The sequence below is a fragment of the Microchirus variegatus genome (genome assembly GCF_963457635.1).
Source record: "Microchirus variegatus genome assembly, chromosome: 23".
Taxonomy (NCBI): domain Eukaryota; kingdom Metazoa; phylum Chordata; class Actinopteri; order Pleuronectiformes; family Soleidae; genus Microchirus; species Microchirus variegatus.
Window position 1 is genome coordinate 18,109,566 of NC_139824.1, and position 16,485 is coordinate 18,126,050.

The window sequence follows — 16,485 nt, forward strand, 5'->3', positions numbered from 1 at the left end:
AATCTGATACAGATCTTAGTCCTGAAATATTCAATTCAATTCAACAAATTAAAGTGCTGACAAAATACAATATGTAAACGGTGACACATAATGAATCAACATTAAAAATGGGGCCAAAAGTCACAAATGCTTTAACTTTCTCACTCACTCCTTAATTAACGCTAATTCAATCACGCATCCTCATCATCAACTGCCACTTAATTGTTTTATTTATTCATATTAATTAATTATTAAAGATATAAATATATAAAAATGTTCAATTCAGGCCATTTATTTTTATTAACAGTAACAGATGTGATTTAAAATGCAGAAATGTCCCAAAAAACTACAGATTTTAATTTAAAAAATTATTTATTTAAATACAAGTACACAAACCTACTCAATTACAGTAACTTGAGTAATTGTAATTCATTAATTTCCACCTCTGATATTAGCCAATAAGTTTGAAATTGCATATTATGAACGATTTGGAGTTATTTACTTATTCTAGTTATTTATTAATTAAATCAGACAAGTGATGATCTACGGTTAACAACTGAGAAGATTTAAATGTGTTGATATTTGTGAGAATGTGGAGTGTATTACCGTGACATCATGGTCTTCTTCTTCTACACAGAGATCCGGCCGCACAGTCGCTGTGGGGACTCATTGTTCCGTACGAGACCAACACAGGGCCTTCATTCATTCATTCTGGGTCTCAATCCAGGTTTCTGTGAGATCTTTAAGCAGGTTTTCATCGTGCGGTGCATTCCGGCGTTTAGTTATTTATAAATGCCCTTGACGGATCACCTCTGTGAAGTCGCTGGACACCTGAGGACACATCGGACATAATTACAGCACAACAACACCTGAGATTTCCCTTCTGAAGGAGACTAAATCTCTCGTGTTGTCGTACGAATATAAAAGAAACATAGAAAACGATTTGAGAAAAGAGTCACAAACACATTTGACAAAGGTCTGATCGGCAACACTTGATAGAACTGTTGCATCTATCAAAGAATTATAGCAAATTATAAACAAACAATGTTCACTGTCCCTCAGGTTTGGATTCGTCCACATGCTTTAAAACAGGGGTTCTCAAAGTGTTGATACCTGAGGGCCAATTTGGGAACCCAACATTGGACTGAGGGCCGCCAAAGGGAAAAAAAAGAAGAAAAAAACGGAAAGAAATCCCATTTGTAATAACTATGGCGTCCCAAATTTCACAAAAACCGACATACTATACTATGTCGTTAAAAATGTTAACATTTTTGAGGGGAAAAGTTTTTGGTCCAAAATTTGACAAAAGCGTCGTACAATACTATGCCGTCCCAAATTTGAAAAAAAATTTCAAACAAAATTTTGGTCCAAAATTTGACAAAAATTACATATGGCATCCCAAATTTGACAATTTTTTTCAAACAAAATTTCAGTCCAAAATTTGACAAAAGGACATATGCCGTCCCAAATTTGACAATTTTTTTCAAAAAGAATTTTGGTCCAAAATTTGACAAAAAATGACATATGCCGTCCCAAATTTGACAATTTTTTTCAAACAAAATTTCAGTCCAAAATTTGACAAAATGACATATGCCGTCCCAAATTTGAAAATTTTTTTCAAAAAGAATTTTGGTGCAAAATTTAACAAATATGACATATATGCGGTCCCAAATTTGACAATTTTTTTCAAACAAAATTTTGGTGCAAAAATTGACAAAAATGACATATATGCCATCCCAAATTTGACAATTTTTTTCTAACAAAATTTCGGTCCAAAATTTGACAAAAAATACATATATACCGTCCCAAATTTGTAAATTTTTTTCAAACAAAATTTCAGTCCAAAATTTGACAAAAATTACATATATGCTGTCCCAAATTTGACCATTTTTTCCAGAAAATTTCAGTCCAAAATTTGACAAAAACGTCATACTATACTGTGTCGTCCAAAATGTGACAATTTTTTGGGAAAAAATTTAAATGCCAAAATTTGACAAAAACTTCATACTATACTGTGTCATCCAAAATTTGATGACATAGTAAATACAGTTGTACAGTTTACACTAATTGGTCTGTGTCCAGTAATGTCCAATAAACATTTAACAAGCTTAGTCGCTGCTGGATTAAAACTATCAACTGTAATTCATTGCGGGGCCGCCAGAAATGTTTCTGCGGGCCGCCATTGGCCCCCAGGCCGCACTTTGAGAACCAATGCTTTAAAACAACACACATCAAGATAATTTTGTAGCCACAAAAAGCCATGTAACCAATTCAATATAGAATATGCATACAAATACCTGCTAGTGTTATTAAACTACCCACGTGACCAGAGAGAAAATCAAGTGCAGATAGCGTTAAACACAGTATACTCACAAAAATCACAAAATCCACACACGACTCCACGGCCTCAAGTTCAAGACTTTATTTTGTGCTTTCGTTTTTCAAAGAGCAAAGTGACAAAAAATCTCACTTTTGTTTTTAAAACTATTTATATAAATAACATTTCAACAAATTCACAATAAATGTCGCTGTTAACGCAAGAGTCACAGGAATATTCACGTCTATTCCAACAATAAATAACAGTAAAGTCTAAGTACATCTATTCAAGAGACACAACTATGCAAAGCAATCGGGGTGCACCATGTCACGTGTGTAATATCTTTTTTTTAAAAACTCACAATACATTGTATCAACTGTTATAATTCATACACAATGTAATATAATGCAATCATAACAAAACACTGAGGGAAAAAAGTATCTACAGATGTGCACTCCCAGTCAACAGGGAAACAGATATATATATACACATATATATATATATATATATATGTAAGGTGCCTAAACTGCACTGTGCAAAACAGGTGTGTACTGTATGTAAACACCCAACCACTGAAAATAAGCTGCCAAGACAATATGTCCTGTGTCACATGTTAATGCTGAACCACTACGAAACACAAAAAAACAAGAATAATCTTTTACACAGCAATGAATTCAAGTCACCAGGTTTGAAGCAAAACACAGATTAAGGTTATCTCCCCCCCCCGCCGCCCCCCTCCAAAAAGCACCCGGACTTTAAACTAACAATGAATGTAAGCGAAAAGCAAGTCAATCATATCGGGTACCCGCGACGCCTGGGCCACGTCCATCGCCGTCTGCCCGATGATGTTGGCGTGCTTCAGGTCGGAGCGCGGTGCCAAGAACTCCACCACGTCCCGGTGGCCTTCGCGGATGGCGATGTGGATGGGCAGGGCCCCGCTCTGGTCGGGGATGTTGACGGAGGCGCCGTACTCCACCAGGACCTCCAGGGTGTCCAAGAACCCCGTGCGGGCGGCGTCGTGGACCGGCGCGATGCCGTGTCTGTCCTGGATGTTGGGCTGCGCTCCTTTTTCCAACAGCAGCCTGGCGATCTTTGAGTTCCCCATCATCATCACCTGTGGCACACAAAGATAATGAGAGCGTATAGTGCGTTTAACAGCTGCCCGTTCAGGGTCAGGGTTGTTCCCGTTAGCTTTTATTACAGCGATAGTGTCGATAACAACAGATTATCAGGTCCAACTAATGCTAGTCTAATAAATCAAATACATTTCCTGATGAAGGTTATATTGTACAGATATTTTTAGGTGTTTAAATTCATGCATTTGGTTTAAGAATCTCCGGTTTTATAGACATACACCGTATGTTCTTCTGCTATTATATAGTCAAAGAAAATTATGGAAAAAGGGGAAATGAAAAACTTCTACAAAGGGTATTTCAATATCAAGGTTAAATTAATTAACCGCTCATTATAGCCATGTTATGCATAAGAAGTCAAACCTTAAAATGGATGGACGACAGCAGCATACGTCCACACTGGCCAGTTTATTAAGTACACATAATAATATCTAATTTAGTGACCAGCGAGTGAATTCTTCTTCTTAGAGTGACTTGTAGAAACAGTTTGTTGTTGTTGTTCTCTTCCTGTGTTCTATACCACTTAAAAATGCAATTTGTGTGTTTTCATATGTTTTCATCCGTGTATAAGTGTATAGTAAGTTGTCTGACAGCCATGTTTTGTTTTTAAGTAAGACAGTGAATATTAAACTAGTTTGAATAGCCAGATCATTCAGTCCTAACACACGCAACATCAAATGTTAAAAAGGACACTTCACCCCAAAAAGGCACTTCCTTTAAAGAAAATAAAAGCCCTACACTGCTCAATTATAAAAAAGTGTTATGAGTAAAGGATCTTCAATAAGAGAATAAATAAATAATATCCCAGCACTGACGGAGAATGTGAAATAAACACACACAGTGACATCACAAGGAAAAAATGGGTGAAACAGCCCTTTAAGTATAGTTGACTGTGAGTCAATAAAAGTCAAATAGGGAAGAGAGTCTGACGTAGTCTGAGATTGAGTGTGTTTGTGCAGCTTTAGTCATGTGTAACTATTTAACCGCAGAGACTGGTGACTGACTGACTGACTGACTGACTCACCTGCAGCGCAGTTCTGCCAAACTGATTGAGAGTATCTGGATGCACTCGTCTCTCCTCCAGGATCCTCTGCACCTCGCTCGTGTTCCCTTTGGCCGCGGCCGTCGTCAAAGCTCTGCCGCCGTCCATCTCAATAAAGACCATTCTACTTTATCTTGCTGCCTGTGCAGAGGGAGAGCGTTTTAGAACATCGACACGCTTATTACCGCAAGCTACCGTAACGGTCTGGAGGCAGATTTGGCGATATAATGTAGTTAAAAATCAACACGTCTACGGTTCATTGCACACCGGTGCCTTGTGTAAACACACTTTGAAAACAATCACAAATATGCTATAACCGTTATGACTCAGAATGCTTCTCGGTTGAGTTGTTGTGTCCATAACGACGCTTCAAAACAAAATTATCCCCCACAAAGAGCAGTGTGGGTATTTATTTTTTATTTGAGTCAGTTTATTTCTTTCAATCCCAACTTCCTGTATCTCAGATGCACTGTTTGATGATGGAATTAGAGCCGCAACTTACGATTAATCTGTCGATTATTTTCTCGATTAATCGTTTGGTCCATAAAATGTCAGACAATGTTTGTCAAAGCTGGAAAGGATGATGTTCTCAAAAGTCTTGTTTTGTACACAAACCAAAATGATTCAGTTTTACTGATTTCTTTGTTTATGTGGAGCAAAGACACCAAGAAGATATTCACATTTAACAATCAGAAATCTGGTTTTAATAATGAAAAAAGCTTCAAACCGATTATCGATTATCAAAATAGTTGGCATTTAATTTAGTAATCGATTAATCGTTCCAGCTCTAGATCGAAAAACACATTTCTCTCTGGAATTTAGTAAATATATAGACATTGTTATATTAGATATCCACACTGACATTATTCCTATCCAAAGTTTTATAACTACAAATACAGCATTACTATTCACAGTTGGACTTTTTAAGTGTTGTGTACAGTTTAGTATCGAATAATAACCATAACCCAAGATCAGTACTTCTTAAACTTCGCTGGAATTATGACAGAATTTATAAGAATAATCGTATATAGCCATAATTGTGATATACAGACAGATATATACATTATTCACATTGTGGACGTCTTAATAATGAAATAACGACAAAGCCAATACACACAAATGGGGAAAAGTGACGTTATTTGTCCCAGGAAGAGCGAAGTCGACTGACATGACAATTGAGGGTATAAATATTGTCACGGCGGAGACGTTAAATGTTCATTTTCACGGGGAATATTTGAATTGAGGATATATATATACAATATATATATAAATAGAGCGGGTGGAAATGACGTACACTCGTCACCGTGTTCGCTAAAATACAACAATTATACAGGAAGATGAATTTACGGCTACAGCTAGCTTACTACAGCTTCCGGCTAACGTAAGCTTCGGGCTCCGCGTAGACGCCATGTTATCGCACTGTCGTAATGTTACATCAGGTCACGGTTACACCGCGTATTAACGTTTTTAAACGCAGTCCGGTGTTTTCGTTGTTGCGCTCTTTTGACCCCCCCTTGCCGTGTCATAGTCAATCCCGTCCACCGAGTGCTACGAACGGTTAACACCCAGGGCTAAGTCACCGCTAGCAGTAGCTCACCGGAGCGGAGAGTCGAGAGCTAATTTCACGCTCACCGTGTGCGGTTTCGTCGGGGTCCACGGCGTCGTCCAGGTTTCTGTCCCGCTCTTTTCCAAAAAAAAACACCGGTGATTTTTATTTTTCAAATGTAATCCACACACGGAAAGTTTATCAGCGTTAGAAAATACATTTGCGCGGTGAGATCCACACTGCACCGTTCAAGACAACAAATTTACAAACATTGGGAGAGCTCGCACGCTGGCCAATCACAGCGCAGCCGGTGGGCGGCGTCCTTCCATATATGGTCAAAGAGGCGGGGCTACGCCCTCGGTTACTACACCAAGTCGATGGCAACAGTGGCGGTTGACCAATCAGAGGCCGCGGCGCAGAAAGCGGGCTATTTGTATACGTTGCTGTCCTCGGTGGCAGTTCATTCATTCACACTTGTAAAAAACCTCTTTACGCGTATTTGTGATGAAGCAAATGTGGGAAAAAAGGCGCGTCCACTATGGCAACACTACACACTGCTATATGCAAATACATTTTAGATAAATGTGTTAGATAATAGCATTTCTCCTAGTCAGAATGGTAATTAAAGACGTCCGCAATAACATTAGTGGACATGTTATTTCAAGATATCTACAACTTTGATTGTACTAGTCAAAACTACATTTAAGACATCTAAAAATCCTTAAAAAGTGTAAGTAGCGGTTTTCATATTTAATCGCTAGACTGGATATGTATTACAGATATCTGTAATTTCGATTCTTCCTAGTCAAAAAGAACATTTCAGATATCTACAATGACATTCTGGATATCAAGAATGAACATTCTGGATATCTGCAATAGAATTCTTACTAGGAGAAACTCCCATTTCAGATATCTTCAGTCCAATTGTTACTAGTCGTAATAACATTTACCGTAATTGTAATGAAACCGCACTGAAGTAACGTCATTTGTCCTAGGAAGAATGACATGGATTGGATAGGAAGAATTAAATTATAGATATCTGTAATACATATCCAGTCTAGCTATTAAATGTTAAAACGTCTACCCGTCAACAGATATCAACAATGCTTTTATGGATATCTGCAATTATATTGTTTCAAGTCATAATTCTAACTGTAGATATCTGAAATTACATTTTTACTAGTCATAATACAAATTGTGGACATCCATAATGCCATTTTCTTACTAGTCACAAAGTATGTTAGCATATTCAAAATTACATTCTGGATATCTGGAATAGTTTTTCATTTTGAATATTCGAAATTAAAATTATGACTAGTAACAATTGGATTGAAGATATCTGAAATGGGAGTTTCTCCTAGTACGAATTCTATTGCAGATATCCAGAATGTTAATTCTTGATATCCAGAATGACGTGATTGCACAACATATTCCCTCCAAATGCAGCCCTTACATGGTGCCGTGAGCTCAAGAGAAAGACCAAGAAGCAAGAGGATACACAACAAATAGTTTAAATGGGAATCATTTCGATTGAGCACTTCAATAATTAACAGCGATCACACGGTAAAAACACTAAAATCGAGCTACAGACAGACTTCATAAACATTCGACGTGTCACAGAGCAGGTGAAATTTTGAAGACGTTCTTTCAGTCAACAGTTAAAGTGATTATTGTCGCTCCTGTGGGAGTCCTGGACCAGAGGCGGTATAACTTTTATACATTGGTCCTCAGCTGGTAATCTAAATAAGGGAGAGAGACAGAGAGAACAAATGGGGGTTTTAAGACAAATGTGATTCTACGTCCACTTTTAGCTTTAGCTTTATCTGATCCCTTCCCCAAAATAGCACCATTGTGCACTCGCTGGCCTCTTTATCAGGTTCATCCATTCAACCGCTTGTTAACACAAATATCTACGGCAACGGTAACCTAAACAACCACTCGTTACACGTCTCTTAACACACACACACGATATTTGACCCTTGTGTACCTAATAAAGTGGCCAGTGTATGTTCCAAAAAACAATAATATATTCTGACAAATACATTACCTCCACTCTGTGTAATATAGCGAACCCAGGGCAAAGCCTGGTAGCCACTTTTTTCTATGATCTTCATATATCGCACCTGTGGAGAAAAAAAATAGTAGCACAGAGAAACGTGTTGAGGCAAGAAGCCTGAATGTGACTCATCAAATAAAATCTATTTTTTTTTTCTACATTAAGCAGCAGCTCTAAGTAGCTCTGTTTACACCCTGCACAGAGCTGGTGTTGTTCAAAAATAAAGGCCTTGGATCCAGAAGAAATGTGTGTGTTTGTTCTGTAGGCTGCATTTTCATCATCTGTGTGAAAACGTTACCTGTATTCCCGAGACCGTGAAGTAGGGGATTTCAAATTTGACCGTTATCGGAGGTTTGCCTTCGAGCTCCTCGTTCTCCACACTCGGCAAACCGAAATGAGCTCTCATTAGAAACTCTTTTCCCCCCTGAACGAACGAGCAAGCAAGGACAAGTCAGAATACAAAACAAATCAAGTCAATATTTGACCTGAATATCCACAAAACACCAGAGACGCAGTGAAATGTGAATTTCTTACAGGGAAAGACTTGATGGTCCACACCACCATGTTCTTCTCAGGCACATACTTGGCATGACCTGTGCTGGTTTTGAACTTGGGTGAGTCGGCGTCACTGGGAACTGGGACCCTCACCTCCACATTATTAGCCACGGACTGTTTTTTAAACTGGCCCTTTGCCTAAAAATACAAGAAAACCTGTTTCATGACGTTGCCTTCGCAGAGCGAATGGTCTCGTTTCATGCATTTCCATTCATTATTAACACTGTGAAATGACACAAACCACTTTTATTTGTAGTTAAAATTTAAAAAAGGGTTTCTCAGCACCTTCACCATGATCTCCACGCGACTGTGAGAAAACTTCTCGATGACTGACTCGATCCATATCAGAGGCTTCACCTGCGAACGATGGAAGTCATTCAGATTAAAATGATCCCATTTACAGTAAAACAGGCTTTTTAATTTACACAGGCAAATCGGTCGGTATGCAAGTTTTCACTGCTCTAGGGTATTTTGCATAATTTGCAAATATGTGCAAGCTTTCATTCACACAGCAACTCATACTCTATCGCAGTGGTGTTGTATTAGTATAACATAATTTGTTGATCTGTCAATCGTTGCTTTTGAAACGGAAGCAAATTTCCGTCAATAAACTCTATCTTTGTCACGCTGAATTAATTCACTCACGTGAGTATTGATGCGATAAGACATGAGCTCAGATTCGCCGTCCGGAGGGATGAAGGAGATGGTGCGATCGCTCTCAAAGCGCGACAGGCGGACGCACTGGTGGAACTTAACGTCCTCCATCACCACCGTCTTCCCCTTGTCACCTGGACACAGAGTGTTTATTCATTTAAAACAGATAGATTTGTTTAATGTGTGATTGTGAAGGAGCAGCAGCTGCACACTGTACATACGTCCAGTGAGGGCAAAAAGCACTCGGTCGTTGAGGCCCAGGCGCAGCTCTGGCATCCCGGAGAGCATGGTCTTCAGCTTGATGCTGCCCACGATGTCACTGCTCATCACGCTGCCGTTGGCGTTCACCTTTACACGTGACACACAAAATGTATTTAGTCCATTGTTTAACCAAACAATAGAAAGTTGACATATACATATACATATATACATAATCATGATTTTTTTTAAATTCAGGAAATGATCATTTGCTCTGATGCACTTTGACAGTGAGCTGACTTTCTTCTCAAAAACAAAAAGTATCTCGGAATGACTTAAAATTCACTATCATAATAGTCGACATCGCCCTGAACAAGGATCCGTTGAATTTTTTTGAAAACCTCTTAAGGAATAATTTTCATGACCTTCTGAAAATCAGGAAATGATCATTTGCTCTGATGCACTTTGACAGTGAGCTGACTTTAGTCTCAAAAACAAAAAGTATCTCGGAATGACTTGAAATTTACCATCATAATAGTCGGCATCGCCCTGAACAAGGATCCGTTGAAAATATTTGAAAACCTCTTAAGGAATATTTTTCATGAATTGTTGAAAATTCAGGAAATTATCATTTTCCCTGATGCACTTTGACAGTGAGCTGACTTTCTTCTCAAAAACAAAAAGTATCTCGGAACGACTTGAAATTTACCATCATAATAGTCGACATCGCCCTGAACAAGGATCCGTTGAAAATATTTGCAAATCTCTTAAGGAAAAATTTACATGAATTTTTGAAAATTCAGGAAATGATCATTTGCCCTGATGCACTTTGACAGTGAGCTGAGTTTCTTCTCGAAAACAAAAAGTATCTCGGAATTACTTGAAATTCACCATCATAATAGTCGGCATCGCCCTGAACAAGGATCCATTGAAAATATTTGAAAACCTCGTAAGGAATAATTTTCATGAATTTCTGAAAATTCAGGAAATATCATTTGCTCTGATGCACTTTGACAGTGAGCTGACTTTCTTCTCAAAAACAAAAAGTATCTCGGAATGACTTGAAATTTACCATCATAATAGTCGGCATCGCCCTGAACAAGGATCCGTTGAAAAAATTTGGATATCTCTTAAGGAATAATTTTCATGAATTTTTGAAAATCAGGAAATGATCCATTTGCCCTGATGCACTTTGACAGTGAGCTGACTTTCTTCTCGAAAACAAAAAGTATCTCGGAATTACTTGAAATTCACCATCATAATAGTCGGCATCGCCCTGAACAAGGATCCATTGAAAATTTTGGGAAACCTCTTAAGGAATAATTTTCATGAATTTTTGAAAATTCAGCAAATGATCCATTTGCTCTGATGCACTTTGACAGTGAGCTGACTTTCTTCTCAAAAACAAAAAGTATCTCGGAATTACTTGAAATTCACCATCATAATAGTCGGCATCGCCCTGAACAAGGATCAGTTGAAATTTTTGGGAAAACTCTTAAGGAAGAATTTTCATGAATTTTTGAAAATCAGGAAATTATCCATTTGCCCTGATGCACTTTGACAGTGAGCTGACTTTCTTCTCAAAAACAAAAAGTATCTCGGAATGACTTGAAATTTACCATCATAATAGTCGGCATCGCCCTGAACAAGGATCCGTTGAAAAAATTTGAAAACCTCTTAAGGAATAATTTACATGAATTTTTGAAAATCAGGAAATGATCAATTTGCCCTGATACACTTTGACAGTGAGTTGACTTCAGTCTCAGACAGACAGACAAACCAACAAACTCCGGCGGAAGACCGTGAACTTTCATTAATCCAATTTCGGTGTAATTTTAACAACTTACCAGGACGTTGATGGACTCGATGACGTCGATAAACACCTCGTTCTTCTTGTACTTGATGCCCTCTGACCTCCAGGAGACGGCGTTGGTGACGGTCGTCGGCACCTTGCTCTTGGCCACCTCCAGCTTGGCACCTTCTTGGGTGATGTATCTGAAAGGAACGAGATAAGAAGAGACGATTCAGTGTCCTGCAGTGTAATCTGCACACGTGTGTGTGTCAGAGTGTGCGTCTTACTCCTGTAGGATCTTGCTGTCGGTCGTCTGAGGGAATCCAAAATCCATGAGCTCATCCAGCAGCTCGTAGACGACCACAAAGTTATCCTGAATGCTCTCCTCCTCCAGCTCTTTGAAATACTCTGTGAACACCTGCACAACACACACACACACACACACACACAACAGGCTGACTGTTAGCACTGATAAGAAACACATGCATGCAAAACTACACTCAGAAAAACATCCAGTCCCTCACCTCGACTAGTTTGTAGAGAAAGGAGTACACCAGGGAGGCGTTGGAGTTCTTGTTGGTGGTGGCCACCACTGCATAAAAGATCAAGGTCAAGGATCAGGTTTCCACACTTTCATGTTTTAGGTACTTTAAAAAAAAGCCAAATCAAAACACCAAAAGGAGAAAACAAAAAGGGAGACTCTGGAGACTCAAGGATACGGTAAAGGTTGCTGTGCTTGATCCACATGAAGTGAACGTTCCCGTGCGACATGACGGGACAGACGAGGCCGTCCTCCTCCTGCTGCATGAGCAACGACATAAAGTGGTCGATCTCCGCCATGTCCACGTCGCCCTTGTAGTTTCGACAAATCAACACCTGAGCACGGAGAAGAAGAAGAAGAAGAAGAAGCAGAAGTGACGCTCAGACGGGACAGGTGTTACCGGCATTTACACTCCTCCTGGTGGACAGTGAGGTACTGCAATTTTTACCAGACACAAAATATAGAAGTAGATACAGAAATGTAGAAGAGACATTTATTATTATTATTTTTAAGTATTATGAGCGATCAACAATGGTTTAAAGCACAAATGGCTTCATTCAGATGTGAATATTTGCAGATTTACTTAGTTTTACACGATTGTAAATGAAATATTTCAGCTGCCTAAATAAAAACAAGCACTATTATCGCTAGTAAAGTAGCATTTTTTCCACTTTTAGACTAATAGACTGTAGGTCAGCCATTCCATGTGGAGGATAAAGTGACAGTCAGTGAGTGAGTGAGGACGAATATTGAATTTCATCACGCCTTAAGTTATTTGACAGACACCACACAGTCACTTCTGTCACCACACCTTCTTATCAAACAAAAACATATCTGTGTTTTTGGTGTATCGGTGTTAGGTTACAGAAAACTGAGTGTGTGCTATTTGTGCCATTTCCTTATCGATGCCTCCTTCCTTTATCTGACAATAAATCAAGTTGTTATTCATTTTGTTTGTTGCACCATTTTTAATTTTGTTCTATAGCAGAAATGTCAATGTCAAAAATCATGTCATAATGAAAACATGCCACTGAGGTGATGGAATATAGACAGAATATAATACTTAATATATTTGCTAGCAATATTTTTATAATAGTAATATTACAGTCAACATAGATATAGATAAGCTTGTTTGGTGTTTTAATTACAGTCGGCCACATTACTATTCACTTAAACTTCGATTTGTTTATGTTTTTGCGATAAATAGATTATTCTGCATTATATGCATGTTTTATTATGTTATACTACATCAAAAGAAACACTTTTATTTTGAAATTCTGTGAAATATCAACATTAATATATTTATTGTGATGTCATGGTTCATGATAGAATATTGTATAATAATTTTAAGCTCATTATTATTTTTTCCTCTATATCGACCCCTTTAAAAACTGATTTTATTTAAATTTAAAGCCCAGTCACTTAATATAGGTCAAATTTAAAATAGAAAAAAAAGCCATTAAATTAAATTACATACATAGATAAGATTGTCTGGTGTTTTAATTAAAGTCGTCCACATTATTATTCACTTAAACTTCGATTTGTTTATGTTTTTGCGATGAATAGATCATTCTGCATCATATACATATTTTAATTATGTTAAATATTATCAAAACAAGCACTTTTATTTTGAAATTCTGTGAAATAGCAACGTGAATATCTTTATTGTGATATCATGATTCATGATGGAATATTATATAATAATTTTAAGCTCATATTATTATTTTTTTTCTATATCGACCCCTTTAAACGGATTTTATTTAAATTTAAAGGCCACTTTGTAGATTTGTTTATGTTTTTGCGATGAATAGATGATTCTGCATCATATACATGTTTTAATTATGTTAAATATTATCAAAACAAGCACTTTTATGTTGAAATTCTGTGAAATATCAACGTGAATATCTTTATTATGATATGATGATTCATGATGGAATATTATATAATAATTTTAAGCTCATATTGTTATTATTTTTCTCTATATCGACCCTTTAAGAACTGATTTTATTCAAATTTGAAGGTCCCTCAGTCACTTAATATAGGTCAAATTTGAAAAAGAAAAAAAAAGCTATCCCGGAAGTAAAGAGGAGAAGGCCAATGAGCCAATCAATGAGCTCGATATTAATCTTTAACGTGCCATTAATGTTTAACCAAAGAAGCCACAGTAAAAAACTAAAGTAAAAAACAGCCAAAGTTAGAAGAAAGTGAGTTTAAAAACACAAACACGTACATATTCAGAGTATCGTGCGTATTTGTATGTATGTATGTGTGTGTGTGTGTGTGACCCGAGCGCTGACGATCAGCTTACCTTCCCCTTCAGGTCCAACACGAAGATCGCCGAAGCAGACATGTCGTCTTTTTGTCTTCTTCTTCTTCTTCTTCGTCCACGTTCAGTTGAACACGACTCGACAAAACTCCGGCTAAAGTGTCCACTCGTGTCCACTCGCGTCCACTCGTGTCACTGCGGCTCCGCCATCCACGCCACGAGCAGAAAAGAGACTCGGCCACAGCTGGCGACCGTTCCGTTTCCCCCTTTAGCCCCGGAGGTGTCGTGACGTCACCGCAGACAGGTGAAACATTCACCTGAGCTCAGGAGGAGGAGGAGGGAGAGGGGGAGGAGGGTGTGATGCTAGGGTTTATCCGCTAGAGGGAGCCACAGACTCACAGAAACATGTTTACACACACACACACCTCATATAAACTTTAAGTTGATAGATAGATAGATGGATAGATAGATAGATAGATAGATAGATAGATAGATAGATAGATAGATAGATAGATAGATAGATAGATAGATAGATAGATAGATAGATAGATAGATAGATAGATAGATAGATAGATAGATAGATAGATAGATAGATAGATAGATAGATAGATAGATAGATAGATAGATAGATAGATAATTTTATGCTAACTGATAGATAACTTTAAGCTAACAGATAGATACCTTTAAGCGATCTGATAGATAGATAGATAGATAGATAGATAGATAGATAGATAGATAGATAGATAGATAGATAGATAGATAGATAGATAGATAGATAGATAGATAGATAGATAGATAGATAGATAGATAGATAGATAGATAGATAGATAGATAACTTTTAGATAGATAGATAGATAGATAGATAGATAGATAGATAGATAGATAGATAGATAGATAGATAGATAGATAGATAGATAGATAGATAGATAGATAGATAGATAGATAGATAGATAGATAGATAGATAGATAACTTTAAGCTAACAGATAGATAACTTTAAGCTAACTGATAGATAGATAGATAGATAGATAGATAGATAGATAGATAGATAGATAGATAGATAGATAGATAGATAGATAGATAGATAGATAGATAGATAGATAGATAGATAATTTTATGCTAACTGATAGATAACTTTAAGCTAACAGATAGATACCTTTAAGCGATCTGATAGATAGATAGATAGATAGATAGATAGATAGATAGATAGATAGATAGATAGATAGATAGATAGATAGATAGATAGATAGATAGATAGATAGATAGATAGATAGATAGATAGATAGATAGATAGATAGATAGATAGATAGATAGATAGATAGATAGATAGATCGATCGATCGATCGATCGATCGATCGATCGATCGATAGATAGATAGATAGATAGATAGATAGATAGATAACTTTTAGATAGATAACTTTTAGATAGATAGATAGATAGATAGATAGATAGATAGATAGATAGATAGATAGATAGATAGATAGATAGATAGATAGATAGATAGATAGATAGATAGATAGATAGATAGATAGATAGATAACTTTAAGCTAACAGATAGATAACTTTAAGCTAACTGATAGATAGATAGATAGATAGATAGATAGATAGATAGATAGATAGATAGATAGATAGATAGATAGATAGACAGACAGACAGACAGACAGACAGACAGACAGACAGACAGACAGACAGACAGACAGACAGACAGACAGACAGATAACTTTAAGCTAACAGAGATAGATAACTTTAAGCTAACTGATAGATAACTAAGCTAACAGATAGATAACTTTAAGCTAACTGATAGATAACTTTTAGCTAACAGATAGATAACTTTAAGATAACTGATAGATAACTTCAGGCTAACTGATAGATAACTTTAAGCTAACAGATAGATAACTTTTAGCTAACTGATAGATAACTTTTAGCTAACAGATAGATAACTTTAAGCTAACAGATAGATAACTTTTAGCTAACAGATAGATAACTTTAAGCTAACAGATAGATAACGTTTAGCTAACAGATAGATAACTTTAAGATAACTGATAACTGATTATAATAACACTGTCATAACAAAGGCTTTGTGAACATGTGAAACTACAGGTCAGATAAAGATCTTTTCTTATTAATCCACTCCTTTTGTCCACAGAGGTTTGGTTCTCGTTCTTATCTGGTTTCTCTGTGTTTAACGATAAAGAGCTCAGTCACAGGATGTGAACTGTTATAACTGATCTTTTTCCTTTGCCATAAAAGCGATGTTTGCAAACATTGACCCAACGAGTCGAGTCGATGTGAGACTACAGGGAAGAGCATTCTTCTTCATTCCTGTGTGCAAACATGATCTTTACGATGTTGACCTTGATCCGTGTGTGTGTGTGTGTGTGTGTGTGTGTGTGTGTGTGTGTGTGTGT

At 37.1% G+C, this 16,485-nt stretch overlaps 2 protein-coding genes across 2 annotated transcripts in view; both read right to left on the reverse strand.

Moving 5' to 3' along the window:
- cdkn2d (cyclin-dependent kinase inhibitor 2D (p19, inhibits CDK4)) overlaps positions 1-6,233 on the reverse strand; it is a gene marked incomplete at its 3' end in the record, with an annotated part of 6,879 nt that extends 646 nt beyond the window's left edge. Inside the window, exons 1-4 of the mRNA XM_083909664.1 lie at positions 6,104-6,233; positions 4,454-4,612; positions 3,062-3,410; positions 790-810 (exon numbers count right to left, since the gene is read on the reverse strand). Coding sequence (XP_083765790.1) covers positions 790-810; positions 3,062-3,410; positions 4,454-4,594 — 511 coding nt within the window. The 5' untranslated portion in view covers positions 4,595-4,612; positions 6,104-6,233. The remainder of the gene's footprint in view (positions 1-789; positions 811-3,061; positions 3,411-4,453; positions 4,613-6,103) is intronic.
- Positions 6,234-7,730: 1,497 nt separating this feature from the next.
- On the reverse strand, positions 7,731-14,226 carry ap1m2 (adaptor related protein complex 1 subunit mu 2; the record flags this gene model as incomplete). The annotated part of the gene is made up of 12 exons (XM_083909511.1): positions 14,122-14,226; positions 11,992-12,148; positions 11,797-11,864; positions 11,560-11,690; positions 11,328-11,475; positions 9,504-9,630; positions 9,274-9,416; positions 8,914-8,985; positions 8,608-8,766; positions 8,372-8,497; positions 8,065-8,140; positions 7,731-7,756 (listed from the first exon to the last, which is right to left on the reverse strand). Exons 1-12 carry the CDS (start codon positions 14,161-14,163, stop codon positions 7,731-7,733), a joined length of 1,275 nt encoding a protein of 424 aa, XP_083765637.1. The 5' UTR covers positions 14,164-14,226.
- Positions 14,227-16,485: the final 2,259 nt, after the last annotated feature.